General features: G+C 44.7%; 1 protein-coding gene across 4 annotated transcripts in view; it reads right to left on the bottom strand.

Moving 5' to 3' along the window:
* The window catches only part of ARHGAP25 (Rho GTPase activating protein 25), a 93,870-nt gene that overhangs the window by 35,477 nt on the left and 37,672 nt on the right, over positions 1-20,721 (bottom strand). For 3 of the 4 annotated variants that reach the window (XM_047781889.1, XM_047781887.1, XM_047781890.1), the window contains exons 2-4: positions 15,570-15,769; positions 8,576-8,663; positions 2,449-2,565 (exon numbers count right to left, since the gene is read on the bottom strand). In XM_047781889.1, coding sequence (XP_047637845.1) covers positions 2,449-2,565; positions 8,576-8,663; positions 15,570-15,769 — 405 coding nt within the window. The remainder of the gene's footprint in view (positions 1-2,448; positions 2,566-8,575; positions 8,664-15,569; positions 15,770-20,721) is intronic. The other variant, XM_047781888.1, reaches the window with a different exon arrangement.

The following is a 20,721-nucleotide window of genomic DNA, read 5'->3' on the forward strand; positions in this document are numbered from 1 at the left end:
ATGTCATGGTTCACCGTGACAAGGCTGAGCGGAGCAGCACCCAGGGCACAGGTGCTGGTCCCAACACATCCACGGCATTTTGACTCAGAACAGCTACCTAATTAGACAACGTCTACTACCCTTGTCAGTGCAGACAGCCTAATGCACTGGACGGGGGAAAACAGAAAACGTCAATAACCTCACGATCCAGGGTAATAACGAAGGTCACAGAGAAGACCATCCAAGGTGAGCAGCACGTAACAGAACTTTAATAAATAAACCTCATCTCCGTCTGATGAGCACCATTAAAAAATACTGTTTGGGAATCGGGAAATGGTTAAGGAAACTACACTCTGCTTCTTTGCTAATCTGTTTCAGCTTTTTTTTTTTTTTTTTTTTTTTTGCTCTTTAGGGCTATATCTGGCATACGGAAGTATGGAAGTTCCCAGGCTAGGGATCGAATCATAGCTGCAGCTGCCAGCCTACACCGCACCCACAGAAACACCAGATCAGAGCCACGCCTGTGACCTACACCACAGCTCACAACAACACTGGATCCTTAACTCACTGAGCAGAGCCAGGGTTCAAACCAGCATCCTCATAAATACTAGTTGTTGTTTCCACTGAGCCACAGTGGAAACTCTGGTTGTAGCTATTTGTAAGAGGCAGGCCCTCGTGAGTTTGTTTGGCTGTCCCATCCAGGTCACTTCTTTTCACGAAGCCCTCCTGTGCAGGTCACAGGCCACAGGACTGCCTCCCTGCACCAGATCCTGACCCCGGCTGAGTACCTTCCGCTGGTACTCAAGGGAGAAATATAGCAAGGCTGGGCTGGCACAGCAGAGTTTGAGACAGGCGTGAGCATTGGAAGGCTGCTAACTAGAAACAAACAGGCAGAGAAAAGCAGAATGAGAAGCTGCTGCCTGGCCCCAGCGAAACTGCTCAGTTTTCAGCCCCAGTCCGTTAAGCCCTTGGTTTCTTGGAGTGGGAACTGCATCTGCCCAGCAAAGCCCCCTTTGTTGCTTAATGTCATTTGGCTGAAATTTATCAATTAGGATTTTGCAGCCATTTGGGAAGATAAAGCTATAAAAGAAAAGGTATTAAATTGCATAGCTCCCGTGTTTGTAGTCCTAAGAAAAAGCCATGTAGATATGAACGCCAGCTGGAAGGAAAATAGCAACACACCTCTGGTAATTCTACGAGTGATTATTTTCCTACGTTTTTTCGAATGACCACAAGATTGTTAAGGTGCTCATAATTTTCGAAAGAAACTATTGGGCAACCAAATAAACATTTAATATGTGAGCTATAAAGCCCCCTTAAATGATTTTCGAAGTAACAGCCTAGTGGATAAATGACCATATTTGATACAGTTGTCCCAGAATTGACAGAAATAAGAATGTTCCCCAAAAGGTAAAGGAAAATGGTCACTTGAGATCTCATCCACATCAGTTCTTTCACATTTTTACAAAAGGTAAAACAAACAGATTCAGTAGTTTGTCCATTTCGGATTTTTTGCACATTAGTTATTCATAGGCAGGGCCCTCCTACAGTGTAGACACAACATCAGGGTTCTCAGAGAGCTTGGATTCGTAACCTCGAACTTGAGCTTCTAAGTTCAAACACTCATAACTCAGAAATGTGTTCAACCCTGAATCCACTATGGCCCTGCAAGATTCCAGACACAATTCCCAAACCTCTTCCCCGTCCAACCACCCCAATTCTGGTTTTTTGTTTATTTGTTTTCTTGTTGTTGGGGCTGTTTGTTTTTTGCTTTTTAGGGCTGCACCCACAACATACCCTGGAAGTTCCCAGGCTAGGGGTCGAATCAGAGATGCAGCTGTCAGCCTACACCACAGCCACAGCAAAGGTGGATCTGAGCCAAATCTTCGGCCTATATCACAGCTCACAGCCACACCAGATCCTTAACCCACTGAGCGATGCCAGGGATCTACCCTGAGTCTTCATGGATACTAATCAGGTTCGTTACCACTGAGCCATGACGGGAACTCCCACCAACCACCCCGATTCTGAACAGCAGCTTTATCTTCCTGTGCTGATCAGCCTAACCTGATGCTTGCCATCAACTCTCTTAAGTGCCAAAGCCCCATAACTGGGCAGGCTCTTGGTACTATTGAAGGTTAGTGCTGCCAGGAACCGGGGTCAGCTGGTCCAGTCTGTTCATTTTACTGATGAGAGCACGGTGTCCAGAGAGGAGAAAGGACTGCTTCAGCACTGTGCACACACTTGCTGATGAGTGTGCAAAGGGCCTGCAGTCATTCCAGCTCTTCTGGAGTCAGCTCTTTGAGATCACCCAAGGAGGGAAGTTTGAGCCTTGGCATTGAGCACGGCCTCAGATTCTGGTGGCCTTCTCTGAACACTGTTCAAGGAAAGATCTTGTCCAGAACGACTTCCTTCCCATCCTTGAGCTGTCACGGACTCCTGCCCAGGGAAGCCTGCAGGGATTCTTACCTCCACAGGGCGTGCCAGCGACTCTCCTAAGGAATTTAACCCACTCCTCCATTTCCGCCTGGGAGCTGGCCATGAGGACATAGGAGTCCTGTCCCGTGCGACTCTGGTCACATGAGGCTGGGGGAAGAAGTAACACTAGTAAAGGTCGTACAGTGGTCAGGAGCCAGAGCAAGGGGCGACGGCGGGACATCGAAAATGAATTGCTTCTTTGGTGCAATTCGACAGCCAGTCAAACAACACAAATGCATTACCTGCTTATCTTCAGCAGAACTGAGTATCTAGCCACATTTATTGTTTTTGCTGAAGCTCCAGTTCTACAGACAAATCATTGAATTTGCAATTGGGATGATTTGGACTGAGATCTGCTCCCATGGAGGACAGAAGCCATTTCCTACCAAAAAGTCAGAGGAAGTGTGAGGGGCAGTGGCAGTACCAGAAGAGACAGGCTCAGCCCATAGGAGTGTTTGAAGACTTGGTGGACCACACCCATCATGGATACTTTTCTAAACTTCCCCTGAGCTCCACTGGCAGGTGGGGCGGGGAGGAGGAGGGGACAGCCACTGGGGAAGGAGGGACAGTGAGCACATGGGTGCCTTCCTCACAAATCGATCGGTTCATGATTACTGCCTTCCTGCCAGCACAAGACATTGCAAACAGTAGGTTCTCAATATGTGGTTGACAAACAAATGAAATTTGTTAGGACTTCACCATTTTCACTGTAAACCCCAAATTGTAAACAGACATCTGTAGTATTTCCGGGGTTGCTGCTATCAAGTGGACAGAAGGGTGGAGGAAATGGCAAGGGGGCAGGGGTGGGGAGAGGAACCCAAGAGAAAGAATGAGAGAAAGTGACAAATAGAGAAAAATAGGGAGAGAAAGGAGAGGAGAGGGAGAAGGAGAGCATCAAACATAGACAAGAAAGTAACAGCCATCCCTTTCAATTACAAGATGCTATTAAATTTCAAATTGCTTTGGGAGCCATCAATCCATTCTGCTCATCCTATCAGGGCATTTCCTTCAAAAAAAAAGCCTGTTCTACTACCATGTGACCCAACAATTTCATTCCTGGGTATACATCTGAAAGAAACAAAAACACTAATTCAAAAAGATACACACGTCCCAATGTTCATAGCCGCATTCTTTGCAATTGCCAGGGTATGGAAGCAACCTAAGTGTCCATCAACAGATGAATGGATAAAAATGTGCTATATATATATATATATATATATATATATATATATATATACATACAATGGAATATTACTCATCCATGAAAAGGACCAAATTTTGCCATTTGCAACACATAGATGGACCTAGAGGGCATTATTCTAAGTGAAGTCAGTCAGAGAGAGAAAGACAAATACTGTATGATATTACTTATATGTGAAACCTAAAAAAATATAAAAACTCGTGAATATAACAAAAAAGAAGCAGACTCAGATACAGAGAACAAACTAGTGGTTACCAAGGGGGAAAAGGAAGGAGGGAGGGGCAAGGTAGAGGCAGAGAATGAAGAGGTACAAACTTTTAGCTGTAAAATAAGCTACAAGGATATATTATACAACAAGAGGAATATAGCCAATATTTCACAGTTATTACTATAAATGGAGTATAACTTTTTAAAATTGTAACTATATTATACACCTTTAATTTATAAAATACCATACATCAACTATACTTTGATTTTTTTTAGAAAGCTAAAAAAAAAAAAAAGGAGCCTCTTCTAGCTGCCCAGTTGCACCCAAACCTGTATTTTCTTGCATAGCAACAAAATACTTTCAAATTTCTTTTGTTTCCAGTCTCCTGAACCTATCTTAATATCATCCAGCCTCAGCTTCTTTCATGCTCTGGAACAACCTGATTCTGAAACTATCTTATCATTGGCTCATCAGCTCTCTGGCCAGAAGGCTCAGTCTGAGGAAGCCCTGGCCATTCAGGAACATCCTGAGACTGGGTGTTTCCGGAAGTAAAATCGGTAATAAAAAGCCCTCAGCGCAGAACTAAAGAATCCCATGGGAATCGTAATATATTTTTGAAATAGAATAGGGCATTCAGTATCATTTTCACTCTACAAATAGTAGAACTGAAGCCCAGAGATGCAAATGCCTCCACCCACTGGCACCCAGCAACTTATTGCTAAACTCAGGGCAAGGCCACAGGTCTTTCTCTCAATCATCTCCACTAGCCTATAGTTCTTCAAATTTGACCTTGGCCAAAATTTATCTGGCATCCTTCCCTACCATGCCTACACTCCGGTCTCTTAAGTTGTCAAGAACATGTCTTTGCAGTTTACTCTTATTAAACCTGGGAGATTCCTTTAGTTCTGTCATGGCAACACCAGTGAGAAAAATCCAGTTCTCAGGATGTTGCTGAATGGCCAGGGCTTCCATGGACTGACCTTTCTGGTCAGAAGAGCTGACGACAAGATGGATTCAGAAGCAGATCAATCCAAAGGGTAAAGGAAGTGAGGCTGGGTAATAAGATAGGTTCAAGAGACAAGAACCAAAGGCAATCTGAAAATCTTTTTTTGCCCTAACCCCCGCCCCAAAAAATCAACATTTGGACTCATCAGGGTGCTAGAAAGAGCCGTCTTTGAGGGAAATTGCCTGACATTAATAATACTAAGCCCGTGAACAGCAACTGTGTCCTCAGGCACATACTTTCTGTGACTTGAACATGTTCGACATGGGTCAGTTATTGGGCTGTTTCCCTTGTCAGAAGGAACCTTCCTTCTTTTCTTCTCCTGCTTAAGAAACTCCTATCCATCCTTTAAGATCTAGCTCAAATGTTATCTTCTCTAGGGAACCTTCTTTCTACATCTCCTCCTCCCACTCCGAATGGAGTGGGGATTCCCCATTCTAAACTCTTGACATCTTATCTTTACCTCCATCACAGCAGTAGCTAAACTGTCCTGAACGTTGGTTTCCTTATCGTCAAAACTGAGTTAGTCACTTAATACGGCCAAAGCTGTATCTGTGATCTTCCACCCAAAACTGGTCACATGCACAGGTCTCAGCAAATCCCTCTTTCCTGTTGTTTGAGTGAACCACCTTGGAGTCAACCTTGACTTCTCTTTCTGACATCCAATTTGTCAGCAAATAAAGTCCTCGCTACCTTCAAAATGTGTCCAGAAACTGATTGTTTCTCACCCCCTTCATTATTACTCCCTCCAACCTGGATAATTGCAGTAACCTTCTCACTGGTCTCCCTTCTCTGTCTTTGTCCCTTTTTATTCTCATTGCAGGCCAAGAGTTAGATTCTGTTACCTCTCTGCTCAAAACCTCCCAATGTCTTTCCATCCTTCTAGTGCAAAAATCTAAATTTTTACCATTGCCTACAGAGCCCGTAAAATTTGTGCCCACGCCTGACCTAATCACCTCCTCTTCTCCCCTGTCATCCCTCCACTGGAGGCTGCAACCAACGTGGACTTCTTGAAGTTTCCTGAACAACAGAAATAGGCTCAGAGGCTTTGCACTGGCCGTTCCCCCTCCTGGAATGCTCTTCCTCCAGATGTGCACTTGGCTTGCTCCTTCAGCTCCTTCAACTCCTTCAGATCTTGGCCTAGCAGTCACCTTCTCAGTGATGCCTCTTCTGTCCACTCTATTTAAAATGACAAATCAACAACTGCCATCCCCACCTCACACTCTCTCTCTCGGCTTTCTTTCCACAGTACTTATCCCATCATACAAACTCTACAGTTGTGCTCACTTATTTGGTTGTTGTCAGACTTCCCCCATTAGACTGTAAGCAGCGTATAGGCTGTTCTGTTCTGTTCTTTACTGTTTCTACAACAGTGCCCGGTTCATGGCAGGTGTTCAACAAATTTGGTGTAACACCTCAGAAGGCAGTATCAGAATTAATTGCTACATACACAACAGAAGGAATACTCCCCCCCAATGATGCCCTTTGGGTGGAAAAACAGATAGTTATTCTGCGGGGGTATATAGGGAAAGGGAAGCTCGCCTTAAATTTTTGGCTGCCTCCAATAAATAAAAACATATCATAACTACAATGAAATTCTTCTCTGTGGCCCTGGTGGAGCTAACACGGGCAGTCACAGAGAGGGGGTCCTGATTAGGAAGGTCATTTCCTGTGTCAGCACTGGCCCTGGAGAATCATCTTGAAGAAGAAGAGGACAAAAAGAGGAACTGAAAATTCTCGGAGTTCCCGTTGTGGCTCAGCATAATGAACCCAACTAGTATCCATGAGGATGAGGGTTCTGTCCCTGGCCTTGCTCAGTGGCTTAGTGATCCAGCGTTGCCATGAGCTTTGGTGTAGGTAGCAGATGTGGCTCAGATCCCATGTTGCTTTGGCTGTGGTGTAGACTGGCAGCTGTAGCTCTGATTCGACTCCTAGCCTGGGAACTTCCATATGCTGCAGGTACAGCCCTAAAAAGAAGAGAAAAAAGAAAGAAAATTCTCTACATCATAACATAAAGGGTTGTCTTATTTTAGGTTGGGTGGAGCCTTGAGAATGATGGCATCTTTAGGAAAATTGTTCCCTGTCTTACTATTGTTTTAGAATTGTTGTGTATGTTTATAAGATGTATGCATATGTGTGCACAAGTACACACGTGTATGTCCGTCCAAGAATTCCCCCAGCAGCCCAGGAGACAGATACAAGTGGACAGATAAAAAGAGAACAAATCTTCATCCTACGCTCGCGTAGCAAGGGGATTGGAGTTTTGGTGCAAAGCCCACAGTGGATCTGCAGCTGGAGCTCTCAGCAGGGTCACCCTTGATTGAAAATTCAGGCTCTGAGACCTGTTATTATGGGTGGTTGCATTCCACAAACTGTGTTCAGAAAGGGATCCCGGGACAAGGAGAAGCCTTGTGGGGAAAGGTGGGGAGTTCTCAAAAAGAAGAGACTGGAAAAGTAGACGCTTCCTTTGAGGAGCAAGAGAAATGAAGAGCCCTTCAGATATAAAGCAAGGGAGGGCCCATGAGGGGATCACCTGGGAAGAGCTGAACTTAAAAAAAAAAAATGTGGCTTTCTTTGTTTTCTCTAAATAGTCATAGCCAGTTTGGGGACTGGTTTCAATCATACCTTTTCCTTTAATAATTGCAAAAGCATCAAATGCTAACATGGCACTCGCTGTTACCAGGCACTATCCCAAGTGTGTCATATGTATTTCTTCACTGAATCCTCACTATCACCATCACTGTCCCAATTTCACAGGGGAAGAAACAGAGGCAGGGAGAATTCAAATAACTGGATCATAGTTACACACATAGTAAGTGGCAGGGCCAGGGTGTGGACCTGGGCATGCTGGCTCCAGACGGGGCATGCCTACATTTTCCACCACGCTGCCTCTCTATCACGTGTCTTAGGCACATGACTGCCCTGTGTGAGTGATAAGAAGGGAGTTCAGGGAAGGGGCGCTCAGGGAACTTTGGTTTTCCCTGCTTTGTCAGCATGGTAGTAGCAGCCTGGCAGCAGAGCCGGACTAGCAATCCTAGAGCTGGGGGCTGGAGAGGGAGCAAGAGACAGGGGGAAGCAGCTTCCGCCTAAAAGACTTACACAAACATGAGCAAATTCACCTGAGAGAAACTGAGACAACCCCACCCCCACCCCAGCTTGGCCCAAACGCATTCGAGCAAGATAACTCTTGATTAGAGAGTTTCCCTCCAGTTCGCTGCTAACTTGTACAAGAGGTGAATCACAGCACCTGACACGTGGTAAGTGCTTAATAAGTTGTCATTTCTTATTAGGTCACATTGAACCACACGAGACAATGGACTGCCGACCATTTGTGACCTACCAACAGGACAGTTTCCCATGGTTCAATTTATACTTTACCTGTTAGTTTGACTGTCAAACTCACCTTCAAAACTGAGCTCTATTTTAGTAAGCAAGGATGACGGATTTTCAGATCAGTGTCCCAGTGCCTAGCGGATCCCTGGCTCCAAGTAAGTGCTCATGAAATGTTCAGAAAAGCTGAACCCACTTAGTTCACTTGCTGTTAATGAGCTTGTATAGCATCATTAACTACGTACAGAACTACCACGCATTCTTACTAGGCTGGTTAGCTAGCTGGTCGACAGATTCACTGCGGGTAGTCTTGACTCCTGGGATCAGAAGTAAAATGGGAAGGTAATGCATATCTATCTGGTCTTTTGTGACCTACCTGGAATGACTTCAAAGACAAACTTCCCCGCTTCTTCTGGGTTTGTGGCGATCTCCTTGATTGTACTTCCTGGGAGATACATGTAACCCTGAAAGATCAAAAGTGAGGCCTTTAAGATACACAAAAATGTTCTTGCCTATGAACTAAAATTAAGTTGGAGGACAGATAAGATAATGAAGGGAAGGGAAACACAGAAAGCTAGCAACCCAGTTTCAGTGGGAGTCCTTCCGCTAGTTAGACCTCAGTCAAATTAAGTGGCAGCTATGTGAGAGCAAGAGAGGTGCCTTAAGAGACAAGAACAAGGTTCTGACCAGAGAAGGAGCTGAAACCTGGCATCACCAATAATTGCCTCTTCCAAAAGCCCCAATTCCTGGCCAAACCAGACACCTGATCTTTGCTGGGGCAATGCTGAGGCTGGGGAACTGTACCACCTACCAGGCTACCAGAGGGGGAAATGAGGACGGAACCAAAGGTTCATCGAGGGGCTCATGGCAGCAAGAGCTTCTGAGCAGCACACCCCAGGTGTCTGTCCCTTTGCTAAGTACCTTGAATGTATATTACTCATTTAGTTCTTTCAGCAATTCTATAAGCAAGGTATCAGTTATACACGTTTACAAGTGAGGAAACTGGGGATCAGAATGGTTCTGAAATATGCCCAGTGCCACAGAGCTAGGCACTATCCACAGTGCACTGTCACATGCAAGGGGTCCTCGGACCTCACGACAGCCCCATATCAAAAGCATGGCAAGACGGCCACTCCCACTTTGCAGATGAAGAAACCAGCGCTTTGAAAGTCTAACTGCACCAAGGGACACAGCTAACTTGTCCTAGAGCTGCCTACGCATAATTTACATCTCACTGGTTGTCCTAGGTAGTGAGCTGAGTGCACCTGTGTGCCTTGGTTCTAGAACAAACTGTGGATTGGCCACAGACACATTACAAGGCAAGAATCTTAAGGAACCCTGAGCACTGTTCAGACGCCTGAAAGAATAAATGTTTCTTAAGGGTCTAAACATGAAAATGTCTAAAACTGAGTGAGAAAAAGAGCAGAAGATAAAGAAAGAAGAAGAGGAAGAGGAGGCGGAGGAGAGAAAGGGGAAGAGCAGAAGGAGGGGGAGGAGGGGAGGCAGAGGGAGGAGGACAAGAGAAGAGAAAAAAAATATCTGCCTACACTTCCCTTATTTTATTAACTTAAAAATAACCTCCACCTACATGGTCCTCACTGTCTTTAAATAGTATCCAAGGCCTCAGAAAACAATGACCCTGAGTTCATGCTGCTGGATAGTATATTCAGGGCATTTAGCACCTAGTAACTATGCAATAAATGGTATTTCTATACTTGGTATTTTATTTTATTTGATCAGATGAAACGATCAAATAATAGTTTAGGGAGGTACTTAGGAGAGGCAGGTATCTCTGAAAGGCCACTGTCTTTGTCTTCCTACCAAGCATTGCTCCCTCCTGCCTAAAAAAACAACATGGCTTTTAGCCCTAACTCACAGCCATCATTAAACGTTAAATCATATAAACTTACAAGGAAATGTTTTATATTAAAAATAAAGGTGGTAATACTCAGAATGCATCACTTTTTAATTCTTTTTTCTATTTTTTTTCTCTTGCAGTTCCCTAAGACACAATTAGCATACCACACTGTCCAAATTCAAGGTGCACCACGTAACAATTTGACCCACCTACAACATAAAATGATCACTACAATAAATTTGGTGAACATCCATCATCTCATATAGCTATAAAAGAAAAAAAAAAGAAAAAAACTGTTTCTGTTTACCTAATTATTTGCGACATTTTACTATGTCTCTGTTCATATGCTCATTTACATGTAAGCTATCTGTCCAGCAAAATATTATCTAACACTGTGCTTCCGTGCATCCCTCCTTAACTCTGCAAGTTCAGGGATGCTGGTCGCTTGAACTAGCCATGGTGGGAGTATTTACACCACAGAAATTGGCATATGCTACATCCAAACCAGCTCTCCCACCGGAGGGCCATTTGTTAAACATTTCCCAGCATGCCCCCGACATTCTAACTCCACAGAAAGCAGATGAGACAATGGGACGATGACGCCAGGATTGTCTGAAACCATCCTCTAGCAGTGATTGAGGGCATTTTGCTGAGATTTCTGTGTTCAACAACTTCCCTGACAAAGAACCGTTGGGAATGAGTTGTATAAAGCTGCCTCTTATGCCTTAGAGCTGGACAGGGCTTCCTGAGAACTCAGAGAAAAAAAAATGCACAGACTGACTTCTATCAAACCCCAAGTTTCCCCGGAAAAGTATATACGAGTCCACCATACAAGTCCATAATTTATTTAATCATTCTCCTTTGTCGGTCATTTGGTCCAATGTTTCTCATTAAAAATAGCACTACATACATATACCTGATTATTTCCTTTGATTAGCTTCTTAAAACAAGAATGATCCAGTATTCCAGGTCATTCTGGGTATGATACTTTTGACTCTTAGAAATCGAAGCAATTTGCTTTCTAGAGAGAATGTGCCAAACGTATACACTATCAGTATACACGAGGGCGTTTTTCATCTGATTGCTCTAAGATTACTGGGGTATTTGCTGGTTTTTCTTTTTTTTTTTTAGTTTTTTAGGTATCAGGGTATATGTGGGTTTGTTTAAAATTTACAACTAATTTGTATTTTAGTCATAAAGAAAGAAGAAAATTAAAAGTTATGTACAACTCCAATACTGAGAGAAGACTCTGTGTATTTCTTTCCAAGCCTTTTCCTGTAAATTACAGATGCATGATTTTTTTTTCCCCTCAAGAATTGGATAGATAGCGCATATATCATCCTCTGTTGTTAACTGCTCTTTTTTTTTTTTTTTTTTTAAACAATTATATCATGGGAGTTCCCGTTGTGGTGCAGTGGTTAACAAATCTGACTGGGAACCATGAGGTTGCAGGTTCGATCCCTGGCCTCGCTCAGTGGGTTAAGGATCCGGCATTGCCATGAGCTGCAGTGTAGGTCGAAGATGCAGCTCAGATCTGGCCTTGCTGTGGCTCTGGGGAAGGCCGGCTCCGATTAGACCCCCCGACCTGGGAATCTCCATATACCACGTGTGCAGCCCTAGAAAAGACAAAAGAAACAAAACAAAACAATTATATCATGGATATTTTTCAATTTTAAAAAATATCAATTTAGGGTATCAAGAGCTGAATTAGATTCTTACATAGATATATAAAAGTTCCCTGATGTAACTTAGCCCCACCACTGGGCATTCTTTCCACATCACTATTATAAATCCCTGCATTTTAAATGCGGGGTCAAAGAATTTGCATTTTCTAAGGGCCACAGTACCCTCCAGAAAGCTCGTGCAGATTTTCATTTCCACCAGCTGTGCATGGGAATTCCTGTTTACCAACAATGGAATTTCTAGAATATTTTTGCCAATTTGATAAGGGAATAGTGGTATCTCATTAGCTTCCATTGCACATCTTTAATTATGACCAAAGGTGAACTTTTTAATGTATGCTTTTTGGCCATTTTATTTCTTTGGGAAATTGCCCAAGTATGTCACTTGCTCTATCACCATTTCTTAACAGATGTGAGACCACTTTAAATATAAAGAATATTTGTTTACCAGAAGTATGGGAACAAATTTTCCTGTTTCTTATTTGCTTCTTCACTTTATTATTTGACTTTTTAAGGTACAGATATTTTTGTTTATGCATTTAAATTGGTCTTTTCCTTGTGCTGTCTTTGTCACTATGCTTAAGAAACACCTGGCTTCCAAAGATCATGAAGATAATTACACTTTCTGCTAGGATTTTTATGGACTCATTTTTAACACATAAGTGTTTAATCCACCCAGAATCATGAATGGTGTGAAACATGGTGTGGAAATAGACCTTTATTTTCTTCCTAAGAACTTAGCTCATGTCTTTCATTTTACTTATAGATATTTGCAATGCCTGTGAATCCTGAAACAATGTTAAATGATAGCATAATAAAAATACCTTATTTTGAGTAGATTTTTTATTTTTAATAAAATAATGATGGATACATAAAAAGTCTGCAAGGATGTCCACTTCTAGTTTGTTATAATATGGAAACATCAGCCCAAATTCTCAACTAGTTTCCAGGAGGAAATGGGTTAAATAAATTATAGATGCTCCATAAAATACATTATTTTGCCACTATTAAGAATTACATTTTAGAAGAATATTTAATAAGGAACAATATTCATGACATACTGTTCACTTTTAATTAAAGAATATTGTTATACTCATCAAATGCTTTCACTGACATGTGGAATCTGAAAAAAGGACAGACTGAACTTCTTTGCAGAACAGATGCTGACTCACAGACATTGAAAAACTTATGGTCTCCGGAGGAGACAGTTTTGGGGGGTGGGGGGATGTGCTTTGGCTGTGGGATGGAAATCCTGTGAAATCAGATTATTATGATCATAATACAACCACAGATGTGATAAATCCATTTGAGTAATTAAAAAAAAGAATATTGTTATACTAATTTTGCATTTAGAATAGATGACTTTCTAAATGTCTGTGTATGGGAAAAACTGGAAGAATTGAGCCTGTAGGTGGCTATTTCTTACTGATAGGATGATTTTTATTTTCTACTTTGTGATTTTCTGTATCCTCCAAATTTCCTATGCACAATATAGCTTTTGTAATCAAAATGTTCACATCCATATAAAGTAAAATATTCCAAGAAATAATCATTTTATTCCTGAGAGCTTTTTTAAAAAAATTATATCTGAAATGAGTTTATCAAATGCTTTTTTTCAGTCATCTTTTTAGGGGTTGTGTGGTTTTTCTCATTTGACTTATTGATCTGATATATTAATGGGTTTCCTAAAAAAATAAACCATACTTGTCATCCTAGAAGAAGCTTTACCTAATTATCCCAGGCTAATTTAATCCTGAGAGGACGCTGGGTTTCCTCCTCCAGAAGTAAGGGAGAAAAGCCAGGACCTCTAATCATTTATCATACCCTGTGACATCAGTTTATGCTTTTACAGAAGAGGGTTTTACATGTGCTTCATATCATTTAAGCCGGTGACAAATTCAGGCTAGATATGATTGTCTCACTTCACAGAAGAAGAAAGAGGAGTCCAGAAAAATTAAATAATTACATGGCCAGAGGGTAGGAGAGCCAGGAAAAGAACACAACTCACTCGCTGCACCTCTCGGAAGTAAGTCTCACTGAGATTCCTTTTCTGCTGATTTGGGAGGTCAACACATTACTGCCATCTCTGCAGATGGAAAGCCTTCCTGCCTCAGCTATTAATGCACCAGGACTTCTGTCTTAGCCTGTAATTGCGTGGCTCTGATAGGGTCTGGGTTGTTCATAGAGTGAAGGAAGTCTGGTTACCACGCATAGGATGTTGGGCAAGAATCCCGTCAGTGGTGCTGTCTCTGACCCCCCTCCAGCCTCTAGGGACAGATGCTCCCAGCCCTGAGTGGACAGTTTGCTTATTGAAGCCCATGCCCATGCCCCACAGAGCCTCAAGCCTGTGAGGCATGGAACTGGTTGCTTCCAAAATGACCTCTCATTTCTTTGCATACCCTGTCCTCCACCTCCAATATCCTCACCCTTCTTGGGGCCTTCTTTCTGCCTCCAGAAGGTTCTAGAGTCCTTCTGTCCTAATACGTTTCTTCTGGCCAAGCCCACTCTTCCACCTCCATAGATGTGAGCTCTCAAGAGGGTGTCCAGTCATTTTGGTTGCCTGGAGACATACAGTTGACACCGGGGGTTCCAGGGGAGCTGTTAATAGCACCCCCTTTCACTCTTATGCACGACACTGGCCATGAGAACCAATGAGACAGGAAGAAAAGACCCAGCCCACAATTTAGGATCAAAGCCCTCCCTAGCTTCATCCACTCCACCAGGAAATCCTGTTTGCTGTACTTTCAAAGTAGATCAGGAATCTGATCTTTTTCATCCAGTTTACAACTCCCACTGAGCTGTCACACATCAGAAGCTCTCACCTAGATCACCCTTATGCCTCCTCCCCTCGGCCCTGGATCTGTTTTTGAACATGGTAGAGAAAGCCTTCTTTTTACAGCATAACCCAAGAATGACCCCTTTCTGCTGGCAACCTTGCAATGCCCCCCATTGCCCTCAGTGTAAACACTCAAGTCTTACAATATCCTTTGCAATTTGCACCAGACCCTAGCCCTACCCTCTCCGAGCTCATCCCCTTTGATTCTCTCATTCCCTAACTCTGCCACCTCCATACTGACCTCCTTGCTATTTACCACATGGGGCAGACATACTCTGCCTCAGGGCCTTTGCACTGGCTGTCCTGTCCATCTGGAGGGCTCTTTCCCCAGAGATCTGCCTGGCCAAGTGCCTCTCCTCCTTAATCTTTGCTCTTCACGAGGTCATTCTGACCACCCTTTTTAAAATTCTACCACTTCTGCCAAATACTTGATTCCCTAACCCATTCTATTTTTTCCTCATAGAACAAGTCATTTTTCTAACAAATCACATACTTGTCTTATTTGTTGTTTATTTTCTGTCCCCCTCCCCATCTTAAAGTTTCACATGGCAGAGATTTTTATCTGTTTCAACTCAGTGGTTTATTTCAACTCCTCAGAACAGTGTCTGGCACATAGCAGATACTCAGTAACTATAGACGGAACAAACAAATAAATGAAAGCCCCAAATCAATTTCCCTGAACCAGCACCCTGCTCCCTGAGCCCCTAGGCTTTGCATCCCCATCCAGATCATGTTGCGAGCCTTGACCTAGTGCTGCATTTAGGAAAAGCCACAGTAGTCATCTTGGGGCTCCGTGAAGGAAGAGGACCCTGTCATTTCTACAACTCAGTATCTAGAAAATGATAAGAAAGGGAGAGAGAAGTCCTTTCAAATAGACAGTGTCTTGGCACAGTAAGAAACCCCCTGCAAGTTTACAGAGATCTCCGCCCCCATCCACCTCTCCCACCCGGGAAGAGACAGCCCTAGAAAGCCAGCTATCAGCCAGGGTTGGTACCTGTGGCTTCACGTCCTCCTCGTCCTTGTAGTAATAGAGCTGCTGTGCCCTCAGCACGAAGTACCTCTGCTGCCAGTTTTTCACGATGGACCTCTGCTTCTTCAGCCAGCCCATCTTGATGGGCCTTTCCAGCGGGTTGGGGCTGGACGCGGGGTGAAAGGCCGCCATCTGCTCACCGGTCATCACGCTCCTTGACCGAGCTGTGGAGAGGGACAGACAAGCGAGCTGACCAGGGACGTGAGCAGTAGGCAGCGAAGGGCCGAGGAGCGCTGCGCGCCAGCCAGGCTGGGCTCAGGGGTCCAGATCTGCAGCAGAGAGGGTGCCCCGGGACTCAGTGAGCCAGCCGAGGGGCCCGTGCCCACCAGCGCCGACCCAGGGGCCCCACGCCCACGCCGGTCAGGCAGCTGGAGCTGCCCCCTTGTTCTGCAAAGCCAGAGATTGGCTGGAGCCTTCTGAAGAGGAAGTGGCCACAGCATCTGACAAAAGGTGCTTCCTTTTTCCTGCGTGGGAGTCAGTATCTGACGAGAGAGGGGAGAAAATAATGCCTCTGCTCTCAGGGTTCAGCGGCAGCCAGAAACTGCCCGGCTTCTTCCACAGAAGAGGAACTGCCTTGTTCCTGGACCTCACTGTCCCAGAGCTCCCTTCCCCCGCAGACCCCAGCCCCTCCACAGGGCCAGCGAGCAGGATGCGGACACTCTTGAATCTTCCCGCCCAGTGTCATCAAGTGCTGTCTGTCCCCTGCCCACTGAGTGTTTACAGCCCTGTCTGCTGGACCCAGGGCCTCCTGTAACTGCTTTCCTACAAAGTCGGGTTGTCCCTCCCACTTGGCTGACAGCACTCAAGCATTTAAAAGGAGTATGAATCTGCCAACAGGACACAGAAGCAGAATTTGAATCCAGACCCCCATCCCACTGCATAGTGTAGTTAGTCGTCTTATGTTTTCACACAGGAGCTCTGCCTGCCATTGGATTAGGTCTGGGGGTCTGCAGCCTGTCTCCATGGTAACTCCCGCCCAGGATAACTTCTTCCTTTCCTCCCCTCCACAGGCATGGCTCAGCCTGCGCCTGTGGTCTGGTCCCCTGTGGTTCAACATGCCCTTCCACCTTTCCCAGCCAGTTCAACTGTGTCCTTAAAACTGCATCAGAGCTCTGTGTCTCCTCGTGGCTGGAGGAAGTCTCCATTTTATAATCCCTTTATCCAGCTTTTTATCTGTCCCCACAACTCAGCTGAACCAAGCTAACTCGGCTCTTACCCTATCTCAGGCCACCTGACAGAGACCAGTTCTTCTTTTCTTGGCTCTTTGACCCTGAGTACATCATGCAACTTCTCTGAGCCCCAGTTGAACTGGGATTATCATAGCCCCTGTTCTATGGAATGGCTGTGGACATTAAACAAGTTAGTCTATATAAACCACTTAGCACAGCCCCAGGTCCAAGGTGAGCAAATGTTAATTTATTATTTTTTATCAACAGATGACTCTGCTTCCTACTGTGAAGATGACGGAGTTCATCTTTGAGAACCCCCTAAACTTCCCTCTTCGTTTCAAAATGCTGCTCCATCATCGAGCTTTCTCTCCCCCTTCATTCCTCTCTTTAATACATTGAATCAACAACTTCTCCCATTGCTTTTGATTCCTTTCTTTCTATCTCCTTCTAGGACTGAATTTTTCAGCGTTTATATATTTTTGGCTACACCCACAACAAATGGAAGTTCCTAGGTTTCCATAAGTTGGAATCTAAAGTGCAGCTGCGACCTGCACTACAGCTGTGGCAATGCCACATCCTTAACCCACTGCACCCGGCCAGGGATCAAACCTGTGCCTCCACACCAACTTGAGCCACTGCAGTTGGCTTCCTAACCTACTGCACCACAGAGGGAACTCCTTCAACTTTTATGTATACTCATGGCATGCTTTCAGATACTAGAATTTTATACAGCTGTACAGAGTCTGTCTTCCACTGACTCTAATTGTATCCAGAGTTATCACCCAATTTATATGTTTCATCCTGCATTGCTGTCTAAAGTGGAATCTGCTCTAACGGGGCTCCCTTAACCCTTCCAAGGGGTCTGTTATATACCCTCGTTCCCAGATGCTAGCTTGTGGTCACCCCTCGCCTCCTACCAGGGGCTAGAGAAGTCATACTGCGTTGTATACCAGGGTACAAGACACACTTGATCCAACCTCCTATTGGACAGACATCATAACAGTGCAAATACTCCTTTACAGTAAAAAGGAACTTGACATCTTGATGACTATTTAGCAGCATGCTAGCAGAAAGATTGCTTTATACCGCTGTGTCATGGCACATCAGTTAAGAATTTTATCTCTGGTCCTGCATCTCGGTTCTCTGCTATCTTTAAGGCCTTCCATCTATTACTCAAAACAGCCACTCTGGAACTGATCACTTACTCTAAGGCTGTTTAAATGATCCAAAGAAACCAGAAGAGGATTTGGGCAGGAATACAGTGGGGAGGAGGGAATCTGAAGAACTATACACAACTCTATGTCTCTCTAGGTCAGAGACTGTAACATCAAAAGACTAGTCTCTGTACTTGAAAGAGGGCAGAGAGTAGGCAGAGATGAAAAGAATAGTTCACATGCAGAATTTTGGAAGCAGATGGAAGACTGAAGGATTCTAGGAGATGCATGGGGATTCTCTGTTCCCCACCCCCATCTCAGGAGCCTTTGTGTGGCTCAGCCCAGTGTGACTTCTGTGACCACCAGCTGAAGCAGCAACAGACTTGGGAAGGAGGGCTCCCCTCCTGGCAGGTGCATGATGAGGAGCCTTCACATGGCTTCTAGGGTGAGGCCACCAAAGGCAGCCAGCCCAGGAAAAGAGAAAAGCATATGGGTGCCAGCTGATAGCTCTGAGGACTCAGCATCCCCCCACTCTCAGCCTACCCCCAGAGACCCACAGCAGTTGTTCGGATTACTCTGGGAAATAGGAGAAACTGAAGGGCTCCAACAGCCTTAAAGAAATCAGGCCAGGGGAGCAGGAGCAAAAAAGCCAGTATAGACTGAAGAGAATTAATTCAGCACAGAACTCAGCTGCTGGGATTTTAGTCTGCGATTAGCTATGGGAAAATGTTATGCTCTGTAGTGGCAAAAACAACAACAAAAACAAACATGCAAAACCCAAGACCGGCCCCTAGGAGCATCTGTGCATTGCAGAATGGCATGGCGGAGGCAGGAGTGGATGACAATCTTATGTTCGCAGACTTGGCCAAGAGGAGTCGATGTCCTTGTGACAAGTGAGCAACCACTTTGTCTGCACGCATGTGATCAAGGTCTGGGCTAATCATCTTTTACATTTCCGAAGTGGTCCCATTCACCCACACATCCACCGTACACGATGTGATTACAGGCATGGTGCCTGAGGGAAGGCTTGGTACCAACCCTTAGTGCTGGAATCAGACTCGAACCCTGGGGAAATGACAGCTGGGTCTCTGCTGAAACAGTGATGAAACAGAGGATCCTCCTGCCCCATATCTGAGCCATCCCACCCCAGCCCTCAGCACTGCTCAGCAGCCAACCCAATTATGAGATGATTCAAACATCAGGAAAGAAAGTCTGGTGGGCCGCTGAGTCAGACTTGGTTTTGACTAACTTTCTTGATTAGTTCCTTTGAAAGGTCACTCTTCTCTGCGGGTGGGACTTGTCCCCGGATAAAGTAAACAAAGAAATCTGTCACTATTTATAGGGCTGTTTTCTCATAATGAAAATCATAACCATGAGCTTTCTTGCGAGCCAGTCATCACACGTGGAGCGCACGCTTCCAGCCCTTTGGGGAGGAGCTGGGCTGGAGAAGGGGCCGCGTGGGCAGACCAGCCAGGCAAGGTGGGTAGTCAGAAGGCAGGCATTTAACATTTAGAGAACACTCTGGGGAAGGGGGGAACCCAGCCTTAATCTCATAGACAGAGGAAGAACAAGCCCCCCGCATTGTCCAGTGCTTGCTGTGACTGCCTGTGTGCATGAAAATGAATTAAATTAAATTCAGTGCCTCGGTCACACCAGCCACCTCTCAAGGGCTCACTAGCCCATGTGGCTCATGGCTACAGTAATAGACAGCCCAGAGAGAGAGAATATTACCATTTTCACAGAAATTTCTATTGGACAGCACTTTCAGGAAGCTGAGCATTACCATTACAAAGTGTGAGACAAAATGGGCATAAAGGTGGGGGTGGTCTTTCATCAGAGGAATCAAGCTGGAGGGTCCAGAGAGGAGATGGCTTCAGGAGGCAGAGTGAGAAGTTCAACCTTGATCTGAGAGGGAATAGGGAGCCACCTCAGGTAGCGAAGCAAGAAAGGTCCGTGATCAAATAGAGACAGTTATGTCATTAAACTGTGCTGGCTACACTGTAGTGGCAAGTGAGAGAGGGCACTGTTAAAAAAAAAAAAAGGAGATGTGGAGGAAGTGCCATATTCGCAGGGGTACTGTTTCTGCTGCTTTTTTGCCGCAAGTTAGAGCAGAGAAAACCAAAAGAGGATGTAGAAACAGTGAAGTCGGCTTGGGAGGCATTATCACTTACTTTCTGCATCTTCTCATTTTCTGACCCTCGGCACCCCCAAATAATCAATCACAAAATCTTCTGAAGTCCACTTCTGAGATATTTCTTCCATCTGCTCTCAACTCTGAATCTGTTTAGAGTCTATCTGGGAGGCTCTGAATGTGTGGGTGAGATGATCATAGTTCAGTCAGGGCTGGAGACTATTGAAGGTATTTTCTCGATATGTCTCTCTGAGTAGTGCATTTGTTTAAATAAATTTGAAAAAGGAGTAGAATTTACACCGTGTCCTCCAAGAAACCCTCTCTGGGGCTGTAGACTCATCTATCCAACTGCCTACAAGTACCTCCTTGGGCTTCTTAAGGTCACGTGAACTTACCCCCTCTGTCCCCCTACCTCTCTGCCTTGTGCCACAAACACACCCAAGCCTGCTTTTCTGTAGTTTGTTACCAAATGACATCTTCCTAGCCAATCAACATTCATCACAATCAATAGCTCTCTTTCTCTCTAATCCCTCCTCTCTACCCCCACCTGATGTGGGGTTCACCTATCCTCTCCCTGGATTTCTGCAATAATTTCCTGACCTGTCTCCCTCCTACTAGTTCCACCTCCAGTCCAGTGATGACATTGTTTATAACATGGTCCT

This window comes from Phacochoerus africanus, chromosome 5 (assembly GCF_016906955.1).
Source record: "Phacochoerus africanus isolate WHEZ1 chromosome 5, ROS_Pafr_v1, whole genome shotgun sequence".
In the NCBI taxonomy this organism is placed as follows: Eukaryota; Metazoa; Chordata; class Mammalia; order Artiodactyla; family Suidae; genus Phacochoerus; species Phacochoerus africanus.